The sequence below is a fragment of the Mercenaria mercenaria genome, chromosome 4 (assembly GCF_021730395.1).
Source record: "Mercenaria mercenaria strain notata chromosome 4, MADL_Memer_1, whole genome shotgun sequence".
In the NCBI taxonomy this organism is placed as follows: Eukaryota; Metazoa; Mollusca; class Bivalvia; order Venerida; family Veneridae; genus Mercenaria; species Mercenaria mercenaria.
The window spans coordinates 90,448,669-90,462,717 of record NC_069364.1 but is presented as its reverse complement, the minus strand read 5'-3'; the positions used below and the strand labels follow the sequence as shown (position 1 = coordinate 90,462,717).

General features: G+C 36.6%; 1 protein-coding gene across 4 annotated transcripts in view; it reads left to right on the top strand.

The window, feature by feature from the left end:
• Positions 1–14,049, top strand: part of LOC123552411 (glutamate [NMDA] receptor subunit 1-like) — a 70,763-nt gene that overhangs the window by 30,751 nt on the left and 25,963 nt on the right. For all 4 annotated transcript variants that reach the window (XR_006686610.2, XM_045342065.2, XM_045342066.2 and 1 more), the window contains exons 10-11: positions 176–340; positions 3,128–3,362. Coding sequence is in view for 3 of the 4 variants with exons in the window: in XM_045342065.2 (XP_045198000.2) it covers positions 176–340; positions 3,128–3,362 (400 nt within the window). In the remaining variant the exon portion in view is untranslated. The remainder of the gene's footprint in view (positions 1–175; positions 341–3,127; positions 3,363–14,049) is intronic.

The window sequence follows — 14,049 nt, the reverse complement described above, 5'->3', positions numbered from 1 at the left end:
AAGTGTGCATACAATGCACTGTATCAAATTGCTAAAAAATGATGTACATGCCAAATTTTGAAGCATTTGACAGAAATCTTAAGTTTTTTTCTGTGTCATAATCTTTCAGTCTGTATGCATATTTCACACATCCGTTTTAAAACTTCAGGTTTGTTATTTACAATTTTTCCATTAGGTTAATAATGGGACAAAGAAAGAATGGACTGGAATGGTTGGTGAACTGGTTAATGAACAGTCTGATCTTGTTGTGGCCCCATTAACTATTAACCCAGAGAGAGCCCAGGCTATAGATTTCTCAAAACCATTTAAATACCAAGGTCTAACAATCCTTGTGAAAAAGGTAGGTCATGTATTGTTTAATACAAGGCTTTTAAATCATTTTCTTTTTTGCAAGAAACTTCAAGAGATAAAACTGCAATATTACAAACTGTTTGCTTCATTCCATGTTAGTATTTACTTTGAAATCAGGAATATTCATTGGGGACTGACATGGATTTTGTGATTGAGTCAACCCATAAATTAAATACTAACATACAAGTAAAATTCCATTTTATGTTAGAAAAAAAAAAACATGAATTTATATCCCATAGAATAACTACTTCCTAAAACCATGAAGTTTCTTTCCCACAAAATTAAATGATTTCAAATTTGTTAATGTTCAGCAGCACTGAGCTTTTGGAAATTGTTTCTAGTTTCTTCTCTTAAAGTACACCAGGTTACAGTAGCTTAGGACATAGAATCCAGAAAATGAATCAGAAGATCACAAACTTAATCCATTTTGCTTGTTGAATGTTCTCTTTGATGCTAGAACAGAAAACTATACTGTCAAACCTGTATTAAGCAGCAAGGCAAGGGATCAGCACAGTTTGGCTTCTTAAGGCAGGTGACTGCTGAAGACAAGAAGAAATTAGACCAAAAATTTGGTTTGACAAGTTAGCTGCCTGGCTGTTTAACGCAAATGGCTGCTTAATACAGGTAGCCATTAAGGCAGGTTTAATTGTGTTTCTCAGTGGTGTGTCCTCCACCTCGGATTTATGTGAGGAAGTTGTCACAGGTCAATACTGATATGAAATACAAACGCACTGGTCTAATAATCTGACTTTGCATAAATAAAATTATAATGCTGAAAATAGATAGTAAATCAGTATATACCAAAAAAAACAATTAACCAGTTTTTAGCTCACCTGTCACATAATGACAAGGTGAGCTTTTGTGATCACGCAGCGTCCGTCGTCCGTCGTCTGTGCGTGCGTCCGTCCGTCCGTCCGTAAACTTTTGCTTGTGACCACTCTAGAGGTCACATTTTTTGTGGGATATTTATGAAAGTTGGTCAGAATGTTCATCTTGATGATATCTAGGTCAAGTTTGAAACTGGGTCACGTGCCATCAAAAACTAGGTCAGTAGGTCTAAAAATAGAAAAACCTTGTGACCTCTCTAGAGGCCATATATTTCACAAGATCTTCATGAAAATTGGTCAGAATGTTCATCTTGATGATATCTAGGTCAAGTTCGAAACTGGGTCACATGCCATCAAAAACTAGGTCAGTAGGTCTAAAAATAGAAAAACCTTGTGACCTCTCTAGAGGCCATATATTTCACAAAATCTTCATGAAAATTGGTCAGAACCTTCACCTTGATGATATCTAGGTCAAGTTCGAAACTGGGTCACGTGCCATCAAAGACTAGGTCAGTAGGACAAATAATAGAAAAACCTTGTGACCTCTCTTAAGGCCATATTTTTCATGGGAACTGTATGAAAGTTGGTCTGAATGTTCATCTTGATGATGTATAGGTCAAGTTCGAAACTGGGTCACGTGCAGTCAAAAACTAGGTCAGTAGGTCTAAAAATAGCAAAACCTTGTGACCTCTCTAGAGGCAATATATTTCATGAGATCTTCATGAAAATTGGTCAGAATGTTCACCTTGATGATATCTAGGTCAAGTTCGAAAGTGGGTCACGTGCCATCAAAAACTAGGTCAGTAGGTCAAATAATAGAAAAACCTTGTGACCTCTCTAGAGGCCATATTTTTCATGGGATCTGTATGAAAGTTGGTCTGAATGTTCATCTTGATGATATCTAGGTCAAGTTCGAAACAGGGTCATGTGCCTTCAAAAACTAGGTCAGTAGGTCAAATAATAGAAAAACCTTGTGACCTCTCTAAAGGCCATATTTTTCATGGGATCTCCATAAAAATTGGTCAAAATGTTCATCTTGATGATATCTAGGTCAAGTTCGAAAGTGGGTCACGTGCCATCAAAAACTAGGTCAGTAGGTCAAATAATGAAAAAACGTTGTGACCTCTCTAGAGGCCATATTTTTCATGGGATCTGTATGAAAGTTGGTCTGAATGTTTATCTTGATGATATATAGGTCAAGTTTGAAACTGGGTCAACTGCGATCAAAAACTAGGTCAGTAGGTCTTGAAATAGAAAAAACCTTGTGACCTCTCTAGAGGCCATACCCTTGAATGGATCTTCATGAAAATTGGTCAGAATGTTCACCTTGATGATATCTAGGTCAGGTTCGAAACTGGGTCACATGCCATAAAAAACTAGGTCAGTAGGTCAAATTATAAAAAAACCTTGTGACCTCTCTAGAGGCCATACTTTTCATGGGATCTGTATGAAAGTTGGTCTGAATGTTAATCTTGATGATATCTAGATCAAGTTTGAAATTGGGTCAACTGCGGTCAAAAACTAGGTCAGTAGGTCTAAAATTAGAAAAATCTTTTGACCTCTCTAGAGGCCATATTTTTCAATGGATCTTCATGAAAATTGATCTGAATGTTCACCTTGATGATATCTAGGTCAGTTTCGAAACTGGGTCACGTGTGGTCAGAAACTAGGCCAGTAGATATAAAAACAGAAAAACCTTGTGACCCCTCTAGAGGCCATATTTTTCATGAGATCTTCATGAAAATTAGTGAGCATGTTCACCTTGATGATATCTAGGTAAAATTCAAAACAGGGTCACATGAGCTCAAAAACTAGGTCACTATGTCAAATATGAGAAAAAACGACGTCATACTCAAAACTGGGTCATGTGGGAAGAGGTGAGCGATTCAGGACCATCATGGTCCTCTTGTTATTGAATTTTAGCAGTTTTGATATATATTGTGTTACAGGAACAAAAAGATTCTAGCCTAGCATCCTTCTTGCAACCATTCCAAGATACGCTGTGGATTCTTGTTGGTTTGTCCGTGCATGTAGTGGCTCTTGTGCTATACCTGCTTGACCGGTTCAGTCCTTTCGGTCGATTCAAGCTTGCCAAGAACGATGACACAGAGGAAGATGCCTTGAATCTATCCAGTGCAATGTGGTTTGCCTGGGGAGTGCTTCTCAATAGTGGTATAGGAGAAGGTTTGTTGAGTTTTAAGATTTTTCATATAGCTTTGTTTTACTTCACAAATTTTTGAAAAATCCTTATAAGGAAATAACCATTTTCTAATGTTACATTTCTTCGCAGTGTGTTGTAACTGTTGCAAGTGTGTATGTTGTTGTTATTTATTTTTTTAATCCCCCGCCACAAGTGGTGGGATCCCCTGCCAGGAGTGGTGGGGTGTTATAGGAATGGTCTCCGTCTGTCCATCCTTCCATCCATCCGTAACAATTGTGTCTGCTCCATATAACTTAAACCCCTCGAAGGATTTTCTTGAAACTTGTGTTAGATGATCACCTAACCAAGACGATGTGCAGAACTCATGAGTCAGCCAGTTGGCTCAAGGTCAAGGTCACAACTCAAGGTCAAAGGTTTGAGCCTTCCATTTTGTGTCTGCTCTGTATCTCCTAAACCCCTTGAAGGATTTTCATGAAACTTTGGTCAAATGATCACCTCATCAAGACGATGTGCAGAACTCATGAGTCAGCCATGTTGGCTCAAGGTCAAGGTCACAACTTGAGGTCAAAGTTTTGAGACTTCCATTTTGTGTCCGCTCTGTATCTCCTAAACCCCTTGAAGGATTTTCATACGACTTGGCTGTAATATTCCCCTTATCAAGATGATGTGCATTCTATTACTATAGAAAGTACTGTAAAATCATTGATTTTGATTTGGGGCTTATTTTCATAGATTACTTATGTTGTTTGGTCAGTCCATGAAATTTAATCCCAACAAGAAATATATTTTCTATTCATGTAATGTTCAAATGTTTAAATCCACAAATTCTCATCCCAGAAAAAGTCATTTTGGTGAAATCCTTGAAATTTGATGCCCATGACGATGAATTTAGATGATATTACAGTAGCTTCATTTATTACTCCTAAAGTATGTCCCTCAAAGTATGCTTTTGCCTTCCTTTGATGGGATAGTCTTCACAAAAATGCAATATTATTGCCAGAGATAATATAGTCACAAAATGTATAACATAAAGGGAGTACTAGGTAAGTTAAAAAATGTGGGTAGGGGTCATTTAAAGAGAGGTAATTGTAAGGGTCCATTTATTAATCAGTAAGTGGTGCCCCTTTGTACGTGACATCATTTCAGGCACATGTGGGTACCTGGATTGAGCTACAGACCTGTCACAGTTAACTGGTACCTTCCTTACTATAGGTTGGGTAGCTTTACGTAGCAACTTCATGATTAACAACCTCATTAACATTGTTAAAGCCCCAAATGCCATGTGTAAAGGTAATTTTAGAACATCAGGTACTAGTTTTATTAAAAACAGAAGTCATTTTAGACCAAAAAACATTGTCGATCAAGAATTTACGTTCAAACCATATTACCAGAAGAATTTTACTGAAGCAACAAAGTTTTCACTTTTTGTTTTTGCTGATCAGTAAATTTAACAGTGTTTATTTATATTTTTATGACGTTTCGGCAAAGGTTGTACACATATTTATTGGACATTGATTATATTCAACAATAGGTAGACCGCATGTTATTACAGCGTTAGTGGTTATATTGATACACATAAAAAAACATCACACACCCCTCTGTTTCTAAATAGAAATTACTTACTAACAGGTAAATTACTCTGTGGGAAGGTCATTTTTGATGTAAACAACATTTGACATTATATAATATCCGCAGTTAAAATGATTTAATTCATTACACTTACGCGCCGTGATCATTTCTATTATTTAGATATGTATTTGACGATATTGGCATGTTTTGGGGGAAATATTAATCTTATTCAGGGCCTTTAAAGTGGCTTTAAGAATGTGTAAAACAGTAAGTGTTAGAACATACTAACTGGTTCATTCCTTACTGTATATGGGGTAGCTTTTAGAATGTGATGCAGATTTATATTCACAATTTCTTTTAATTCACAAGTGGCATTATTTGTAAATATAAGCAAAAAATAAAAGCATTGCAAAAATTATCTAATCAGCAGTATAGAGTTCTATATTCCAAGTGGGGATCAAAATTCTAAGAAGTTATTGGCAGGCCATTTGAGGTGAACTAACTAAACCACTTATTCACTATGGCCCCTAAAGCATACAAACAAATTATACAACTAGCAAATATCTGTAGTTAAAAATTGGTAGTAATTAGTAGAAATAATGATAACATATATTAGGAAGATGCTTCCCAGAGATCATGTCTGATTGATTATTCTGTACACAAGACAGACACATAAATATTGAGTAACTTAAAGGTCATTGTGCCATAACTCATCAATTTTACTTCGCATCGTGGCCCACTTTTTTTTTGTCTGAGTTGGTAAACTTTGTGCAAAATGAAATAATTTAGGACCAGCATGGTGGGTAAATAAACACGGTGAAATTCTTATTTATTTGGATCAGATTTTCGCAGGCTGTCTTTGTAGTATTGCTCCACAAATTTAAATCGCAATGATCAGTTACCAGTCATTTGACTTTTGCATAATTATGTTAAGCATTTATGCATTCGATATTTAAAAGAACTAACTTACTTCTCACTAGTCTAAACAACCAATCAGCAGCAAAAATTTAAACATTTTGAACTTATTAATCTGTATATTACACCAGGTCGGACATTGTCTGGTAGGTGAATTCAGCAAATGGATAATTCATTTTGCCAGTATGGAGGTTATTAGTGGTTACCTAAAGTTCAGTTTTAAAAAAATTGTAAAAGTTAATGTGTACCTATAGAAATTGTTGTCAGTTAAAATTCTAGGATAGACCTTTAGCTTATATTTGCCATTATAGCTTGCTTAGATAAAAATGTTGAAATGCTTGAGGAACTGAAGCAGTTTTCATAGTCTGTTGTTTAATTTGCCATTATTGTAGTGTTTTTTTTTTTTTTTTTAAATATTTTATTTTGTTATTTTTTGAGAAACAAATATCAATTATATAATATTGTAAAGTCTTCAGGGACTGTAGTAGGAATGTTTTACTTTAAAAATGTCTTTTTTGGCCAAATAGGTAATGTTCCCTATGTAAAATTCAGGTCCATGAAAATGTTTGAATTTCCCACTATGAAATTTTAGAAAATTACTCTTGCAAATGTTGACTTTATGCTATCTTATATATCCTGAAAGTTTCACCAAAAATACAGATAAAATAACAATTTTAAAACATAAATGTCAGTATAAAATGCCCCATCAAAATGGATATTTGCTGATAAAACTCAAATTTAGAGAACTGACAAGTTCCTATTGCTGCCATATGATATATTTTGAATGACGCATACCTGTGTTTTTATCAAGCATTATGAAAGTAACTTTGGGAAAATCCGTTTTTGAATAAATAGATTTAACATTAGGCATTCAATTTGATATAGGAGAACTTCTATTTTGCTGTCATTCGTTGAATAAACCAGATTGGTTGATTACTGAGATTTTTGATTGCTGCATCAATACTGCTGTCTGACCTTTACTTAAAGTACCATTAATCTTAATTTGATAGATAATCCAGACAGTTGAATTGTCGTTTATTAGGCTGGCAGACTTGCACCAAATTATTACTACCACAAATCTAAACCCGATATGATGAAAGTGCTCCGAACTGAAAACACAAAATCTAGTGCATAGACAGTTAAAATATTTTCACCTCTAACATATGCTAGTGATCAGTAAGCTATGCACTGGTTCAAAGCTTGTTTAGCTTTCCTGTTTCAATATCATAATCACGTTTTTAGCTCATCTGATTTTTTGAAAAAAAATGATGAGTTATTGTCATCACTTGAGCGGTTGTCGGCGTCGGCGTCTGCGTCCGCGTTGCCTGGTTAAGTTTTATGTTTAGGTCAGCTTTTCTCCTAAACTATCAAAGCTATTGCTTTGAAACTTGGAATACTTGTTCACCATCATAAGCTGACTCTGTATAGCAAGAAACATAACTCCATCTTGCTTTTTGCAAGATTTATGGCCCCTTTTGTACTTAGAAAATATCAGATTTCTTGGTTAAGTTTTATGTTTAGGTCAACTTTTCTCCTAAACAATCAAAGCTATTGCTTTGAAACTTGAAATACTTGTTCACCATCATAAGCAGACCCTGTACATCAAGAAACATAACTCCATCTTGCCTTTTGCAAGATTTATTGCCCCTTTTGGACTTAGAAAATCAGTTTTTGGTTAAGTTTTATGTTTAGGTCAGCTTTTATCCTAAACTATCAAAGCGATTGCTTTAAAACTTGCAACACTTGTTCACCATCATACGTTGACCCTGTACAGCAAGAAACATAACTCCACCCTGCTTTTTGCAAGATTTATGGCCCCTTTTGGACTTAGAAAATATCAGATTTCTTGGTTAAGTTTTATGTTTAGGTCAACTTTTTCTCTTAAACTATCAAAGCTATTGCTTTGAAACTTGCAACACTTGTTCACCATCATAAGCTGACCCTGAACAGCAAGCAACGTAACTCCATCCTGCTTTTTGCAATAATTATTGCCCCTTTTGGACTTAGAAAATCATTTTCTTGGTTGAATATTATGTTTAAGTCAACTTTTCTCATAAACTATCAAAGCTATTGCTTTAAAACTTGCAACAGTTTTTCACCATCATAAGTGGACACTGAACATCAAGAAACATAACTCTGTCCTGCTTTTTGCAAGAATGATAGCCCTTTTTAGACTTAGAAAATCATGGGTAGGACAATAGTTCTATTACACAAAAAAAATCAGATGAGCGTCAGCACCCGCAAGGCGGTGCTCTTGTTTACATTTAGCCTCCTGGCAGCAAGTGATTTTGCATTTGCAACCAGTGCAGACCAAGGTCATAGTCTACACTGTTTGCAGTTCGGTCAGTAATTTTTCAAGAATACCACTTTGGATTATAAATGGTACTGCCCAAATTGAATTTTTCAAGTACATATAACTGTCATTTAAAGGCATATAGCTTTGAAACTTAATTTTTCTTTTTATAGGTCAATTAACAACCTTACTGGGTCAAGTCCCATAACTCTGACTTGTATTTTTACCAAATTATGCCCCTTTTGGACTTAGAAAATCCTGGTTAAAGTTTTTCATGCAAGTCTCTAAAACTAATCCAGATATTGAATTGAAACTTCACTTGTGTCTTCAGGGTTATAAAAATAGGTGATAACATCAAGTCCCATAACTCTGGCATGCATTTTGGCCAAATTATTCCCCCTTTTGGACTAAGAATATACTTGTTATAGTTTTGAATGCAAGTTACTATCTCCAGAACTAATGCAGATACTGGATTGAAACTCTATAGATATTTAAATATTTAGAGTAATTTATTATTCCTTCTTCTGGGACAACAATTGGAAAAGTCGAGCATTGGCTGTCTTATGGACAGCTCTTGTTTAATTGATTGTTCATAGTATGCAAACATTATCCATTTTTAGCTCGACTATACGAAGTATAAGGAGAGCTAACCTACTCGCCCCAGCGTCGGCGTCTTTCCGCATCCCCACTTGGTTAAAGTTTTGGTGCACTTTCTCTTTTTTCAACTTATCTCTGTAATTACTTGATGGATTTGATTCAAACTTGAAATACTTATTCCTCATCATCATCCACATCATCTGACATAAGGGCCATAACTCTGGCACCAATATTTCATGAATTATCCCCCCTTATCACATAGATTTTCAGGTTAAAGTTTTGATGCACTTTCACTCTATCTCTGTTATTACTGAATGGATTTGATTCAAACTTAAAATAGTTCAACATCATCACCCACATCATATGACACAAGGTGCATAACTCTGGCACCATATTTTCATGAATTATTCCCCCTTTTTACTTAGAATTTCAGGTTAAAGTTTTGGTGCACTTTCACTCTACCTCTGTATTACTGAATGGATTTGATTCAAACTTAAAATAGTTGTTCAGCATCATCACCCACATCATATGACACAAGATGCATAACTCTGGCACAATTTTTCATGAATTATTCCCCTTTTTACTTAGAGTTTCAGGTTAAAGTTTTATGCACTTTCACTCGATCTCTGCTATTACTGAATGGATCTGATTCAAACATAAACAATTGTTCAACATCATTACCCTTATCATATGACACAAGATGCATAACTCTGGGACCAATTTTTCATGAATTATTTCCCCTTTTTACTTAGAATTTTAGGTTAAAGTTTTGATGCACTTTCATTCTACCTCTGTTATTACTGAATGGATTTGATTCAAACTTAAAATAGTTGTTCAACATCATCACCCACACCATATGACACAAGGTGCATAACTCTGGCACCAATATTTAATGAATTATGCCCCTTTTTGCTTAGGATATACTTATATAGTGTTTTGATACATTTTATTTTTACCTCTCATTACTTTGATATTTTTGACATAGACTCAGGCTATTGTGCAATATCTTCATCCACAATTGGAGTCATTAAACACTCCAGTGACAGCTCTAGTTTCCTCAGATGTGCCCAGTTTCACTATCCAGCATCGAAATAGTCGAGCGGGCTGTCTCCTGTGACAGCTCTTGTTAGCTCCACTATTCGGAGAATAGGGGGGCTATTCTACTTGCCCCAGTATCGGCGTGACCTTTCTTGGTTAAAATTTTTCGGTAACCTTTGTTTTTCTGTCATATCTTTGTTACTATTGCATTTATCTAACTGTAACTTCACATAAACATTGTCCAACATACAAACAAAGTATATGCAGGAGCTGGGCCCATTATACATAAGGTCAAGGTTGTCAAGAAGTTATACTTAGGTTATTTGTAAGGTTAAAGTTTTTCGGCAACCTTTGTTTTTATGCCCCCGAAGGGAGGCATACAGTTTTTGAACTGTCTGTTGGTCTGTCGGTCTGTCAGTCTGTCTGTTGGTCTGTCAGTCTGTCGGTCTGTCAGTTTGTCAGTCTGTCCGCAATTTTCGTGTCCGGTCCATATCTTTGTCATCGATGGATGGATTTTCAAAAAACTTGGCCTGAATGTGTACCACAGTAAGACGACATGTCGCGCGCAAGACCCAGGTCCGTAGCTCAAAGGTCAAGGTCACACTTAGACATTAAAGGATAGTGCATTGATGGGCGTGTCCGGTCCATATCTTTGTCATCGATGGATGGATTTTCAAATAACTTGGCATGAATGTGTACCACAGTTAGACGACATGTCGCGTGCAAGACCCAGGTCCGTAGCTCAAAGGTCAAGGTCACACTTAGACATTAAAGGATAGTGCATTGATGGGCGTGTCCGGTCCATATCTTTGTCATCGATGGATGGATTTTCAAATAACTTGGCATGAATGTGTACCACAGTAAGACGACGTGTCACGCGCAAGACCCAGGTCCGTAGCTCAAAGGTCAAGGTCACACTTAGACATTAAAGGATAGTGCATTGATGGGCGTGTCCGGTCCATATCTTTGTCATCGATGGATGGATTTTCAAATAACTTGGCATGAATGTGTACCACAGTAAGAGGACAAGTCGCGCGCAAGACCCAGGTCCGTAGCTCAAAGGTCAAGGTCACACTTAGACGTTAAAGGTCATTTTTTATGATAGTGCATTGATGGGCCTGTCTGGTCCATATCTTTGTCATTCATGCATGGATTTTAAAATAACTACACATGAATGTGTGACACAATAAGACGTGTCGCGCGCAAGACCCAGCTCCGTAGGTCAAAGGTCCTAAACTCTAACATCGGCCATAACTACTCATTCAAAGTGCCATCGGGGGCGTATTTCATCCTATGGACACAGCTCTTGTTCTGTCATAACTTTGTTACTATTGCTTATATCTTACTGTAACTCCACATAAACATTGTCCAGCATACAAACTAAGTATGTGCAGGGGCTGTGCCCATTATACCCAAGGTCAAGGTCACAAAGTTGTTATTATACTTGGAATTCAAAGACGTAAAATATGGTACTAGCAGCTTCCTCGCTTGGCGCTCAGAATTAAGAGGGTTGTGCTAGGACTGGTCAGCCCGGTGCCAGTATAATGTGACTTGGTGGGGTATCATGTCACGTGTCTACAGCGTGATATTCCAGTGAGGTAGCACTATAAAGTCGGGCATTGTGCTCACTGCTACAAGTAGACACCGTCGTTTATATGACTGAAAAATTGTTGAAAAAGACGTTAAACCCGAACACACACACACATATACTTGGAATTATTTTCATGTTAAGTTTTTTTATAAGCTTTGTTTATAGACATATCTTTGGTACTTTAAAAGATAATGACTTGAAATTAAAAATAGATCTTCACAATCATCATCTGCATGTGTGGTTACAATCCCCATAACTCTTATTGTATTTTTGACAGAATTATGCCCCTTTCATACTTAATGTTTTTTGGCAACCTTCGCTTTCTGGATATAACTTTAGTACAATATTAGATAAAGACTTGAAACTTAAAATGTATCTTTATCATCATCACCTGCATGTGTGGTAACAATCCCCATAACTCTGATTTGTATTTTCGACCAAATTATGCCCCTTTCGTTATTGTAACCCCCTGACAACAAAGTTGTTAGGGGGGATATACTGGTTTCTGTCTCTGTCTGTCCGTCCGTTTGAGCTCACATTTGCATACTTATAGGAACAATAGGCAACTGTACTTTTTCTTTGATGTCATTCATTCCGTAAGGCTTTTATGTGGCTATTTTTCTCTTACTTGGCTAAAAGAACAATAGAGAGAACAAAAGAGTAGCCACATAAGTATCCATATGTAGGAACGTCCGTCCGTCCATCCGTAGACACCATCTTGTGCGCACCATCTCTCCTCATCCCCTTAACACAATTTAATGAAACTTCACACAAGTGATCAGTAACACCAGTAGTTGTGCATGGGGCATGTTAGGTTCTTTCAGAAAAAAATAGTTGCAGAGTTACGGGACTTTGTTTTTTGCTACTATACTATATACATAGACACAATCTTGTGCGCACCATCTCTCCTCATCCCCTTGACACAATTTAATGAAACTTCACACAAGTGATCAGTAACAACAGTAGTTGTGCATCAGCATGGGGCATGTTAGGTTCTTTCAACAACAAAAATTGCAGAGTTATGGGACTTTGTTTCTTGTTAACATACTATGTACATACAGTCTGCATATGCAGTCTTGTGCACGCCTAGTCTTCCAAACCCTTGCACACAATTTAATGGAACTTCACACAAGTGATCAGTACCAACAAAAGTTGTGCAGGGTGCATGTTACATTCTTTTAGATAAATATTCTGCATAGTTATGGGACTTTGTTTTTTGTTACTATACTATATACATACAGTCTATATACATACAGTCCACATAATTATGCAATCTTGTGTGCATTAAATTGCAATGTACTGTGTCAGTGCATGGGGGCGGGGGTACATTCATCACTTTTAGTGGTAGCTCTAGTTACTTAAATTTTTTGACAAACTTTGTTTTCTGGACATAACTTTGGTACTGTATAAGATAATGACTTGAAACTCAAAATATATCTTTACCATCATCACCTGCATGTGTGGAAACAATCCAAGTAACTCTAATTTGTGTCCTTGACAGAATTTTACCCCTTGGTGTATCTTCCTTTTAAAAGTAGAGGTCTCCTGTTGAGACATATATTCATTTTACTGTCAAATTGCCGAATAGTGTAGCGGGCTGTCTTATGGACTTATATGGCAGTACTTATCTATAATTATGTAAGTTTATTTTAAGTCATTGACACAGCTCTGGTTTAAAGTATTGATTTTGGAAACATGGTTGGGGTGTGCACTGTAAACTGGTGTAAACTCAACAGTGGTGTGTCAGCCACTTGAGATTGGAAGGCAGTCTCTGACTATGTTACTTTTTTTGTTACTTTTTTAGCTCACCTGTCACAAAGTGACAAGGTGAGCTTTTGTGATTGCGCGGTGCCTGTCGTCCGTCGTCCGTCCGTAAACTTTTGCTTGTGACATCTCTAGAGGTCACATTTTTCATGGGATCTTTATGAAAGTTGGTCAGAATGTTCACCTTGATGATATCTAGGTAAAGTTCGAAACTGGGTCACTTGCCTTCAAAAACTAGGTCAGTAGGTCTAAAAATAGAAAAACATTGTGACCTCTCTAGAGGCCATAATTTTCAATGGATCTTCATGAACATTGGTCAGAATGTTCGACTTGATGATATCTAGGTCAAGTTCGAAACTGGGTCACGTGCGGTCAAAAACTAGGTCAGTAGGTCTAAAAATAGAAAAACCTTGTGACCTCTCTAGAGGCCATATATTTCACAAGATCTTCATGAATGTTGGTCAGAACGTTCACCTTGATGATATCTAGGTCAAGTTCGAAACTGGGTCACGTGCCTTCAAAAACTAGGTCAGTAGGTCAAATAATAGAAAAACCTTGTGACCTCTCTAAAGGCCATATTTTTCATGGGATCTGTATGAAAATTGGTCTGAATGTTCATCTTGATGATATCTAGGTCAAGTTCGAAACTGGGTCACGTGCAGTCAAAAACTAGGTCAGTAGGTCTAAAAATAGAAAAACCTTGTGACCTCTCTAGAGGCCATATATTTCATGAAATCTTCATGAAAATTTGTCAGAATGTTCACCTTGATGATATCTAGGTCAGGTTTGACTCTGGGTCATGTGCCTTAAAAAAACTAAGTCAGTAGGTCAAATAATAGAAAAACCTTGTGACCTCACTAGAGACCATATTTTTCAATGGATCTTCATGAAGATTGGTCAGAATTTTTATCTTTATAATATCTAGGTCAAGTTCAAAACTGGG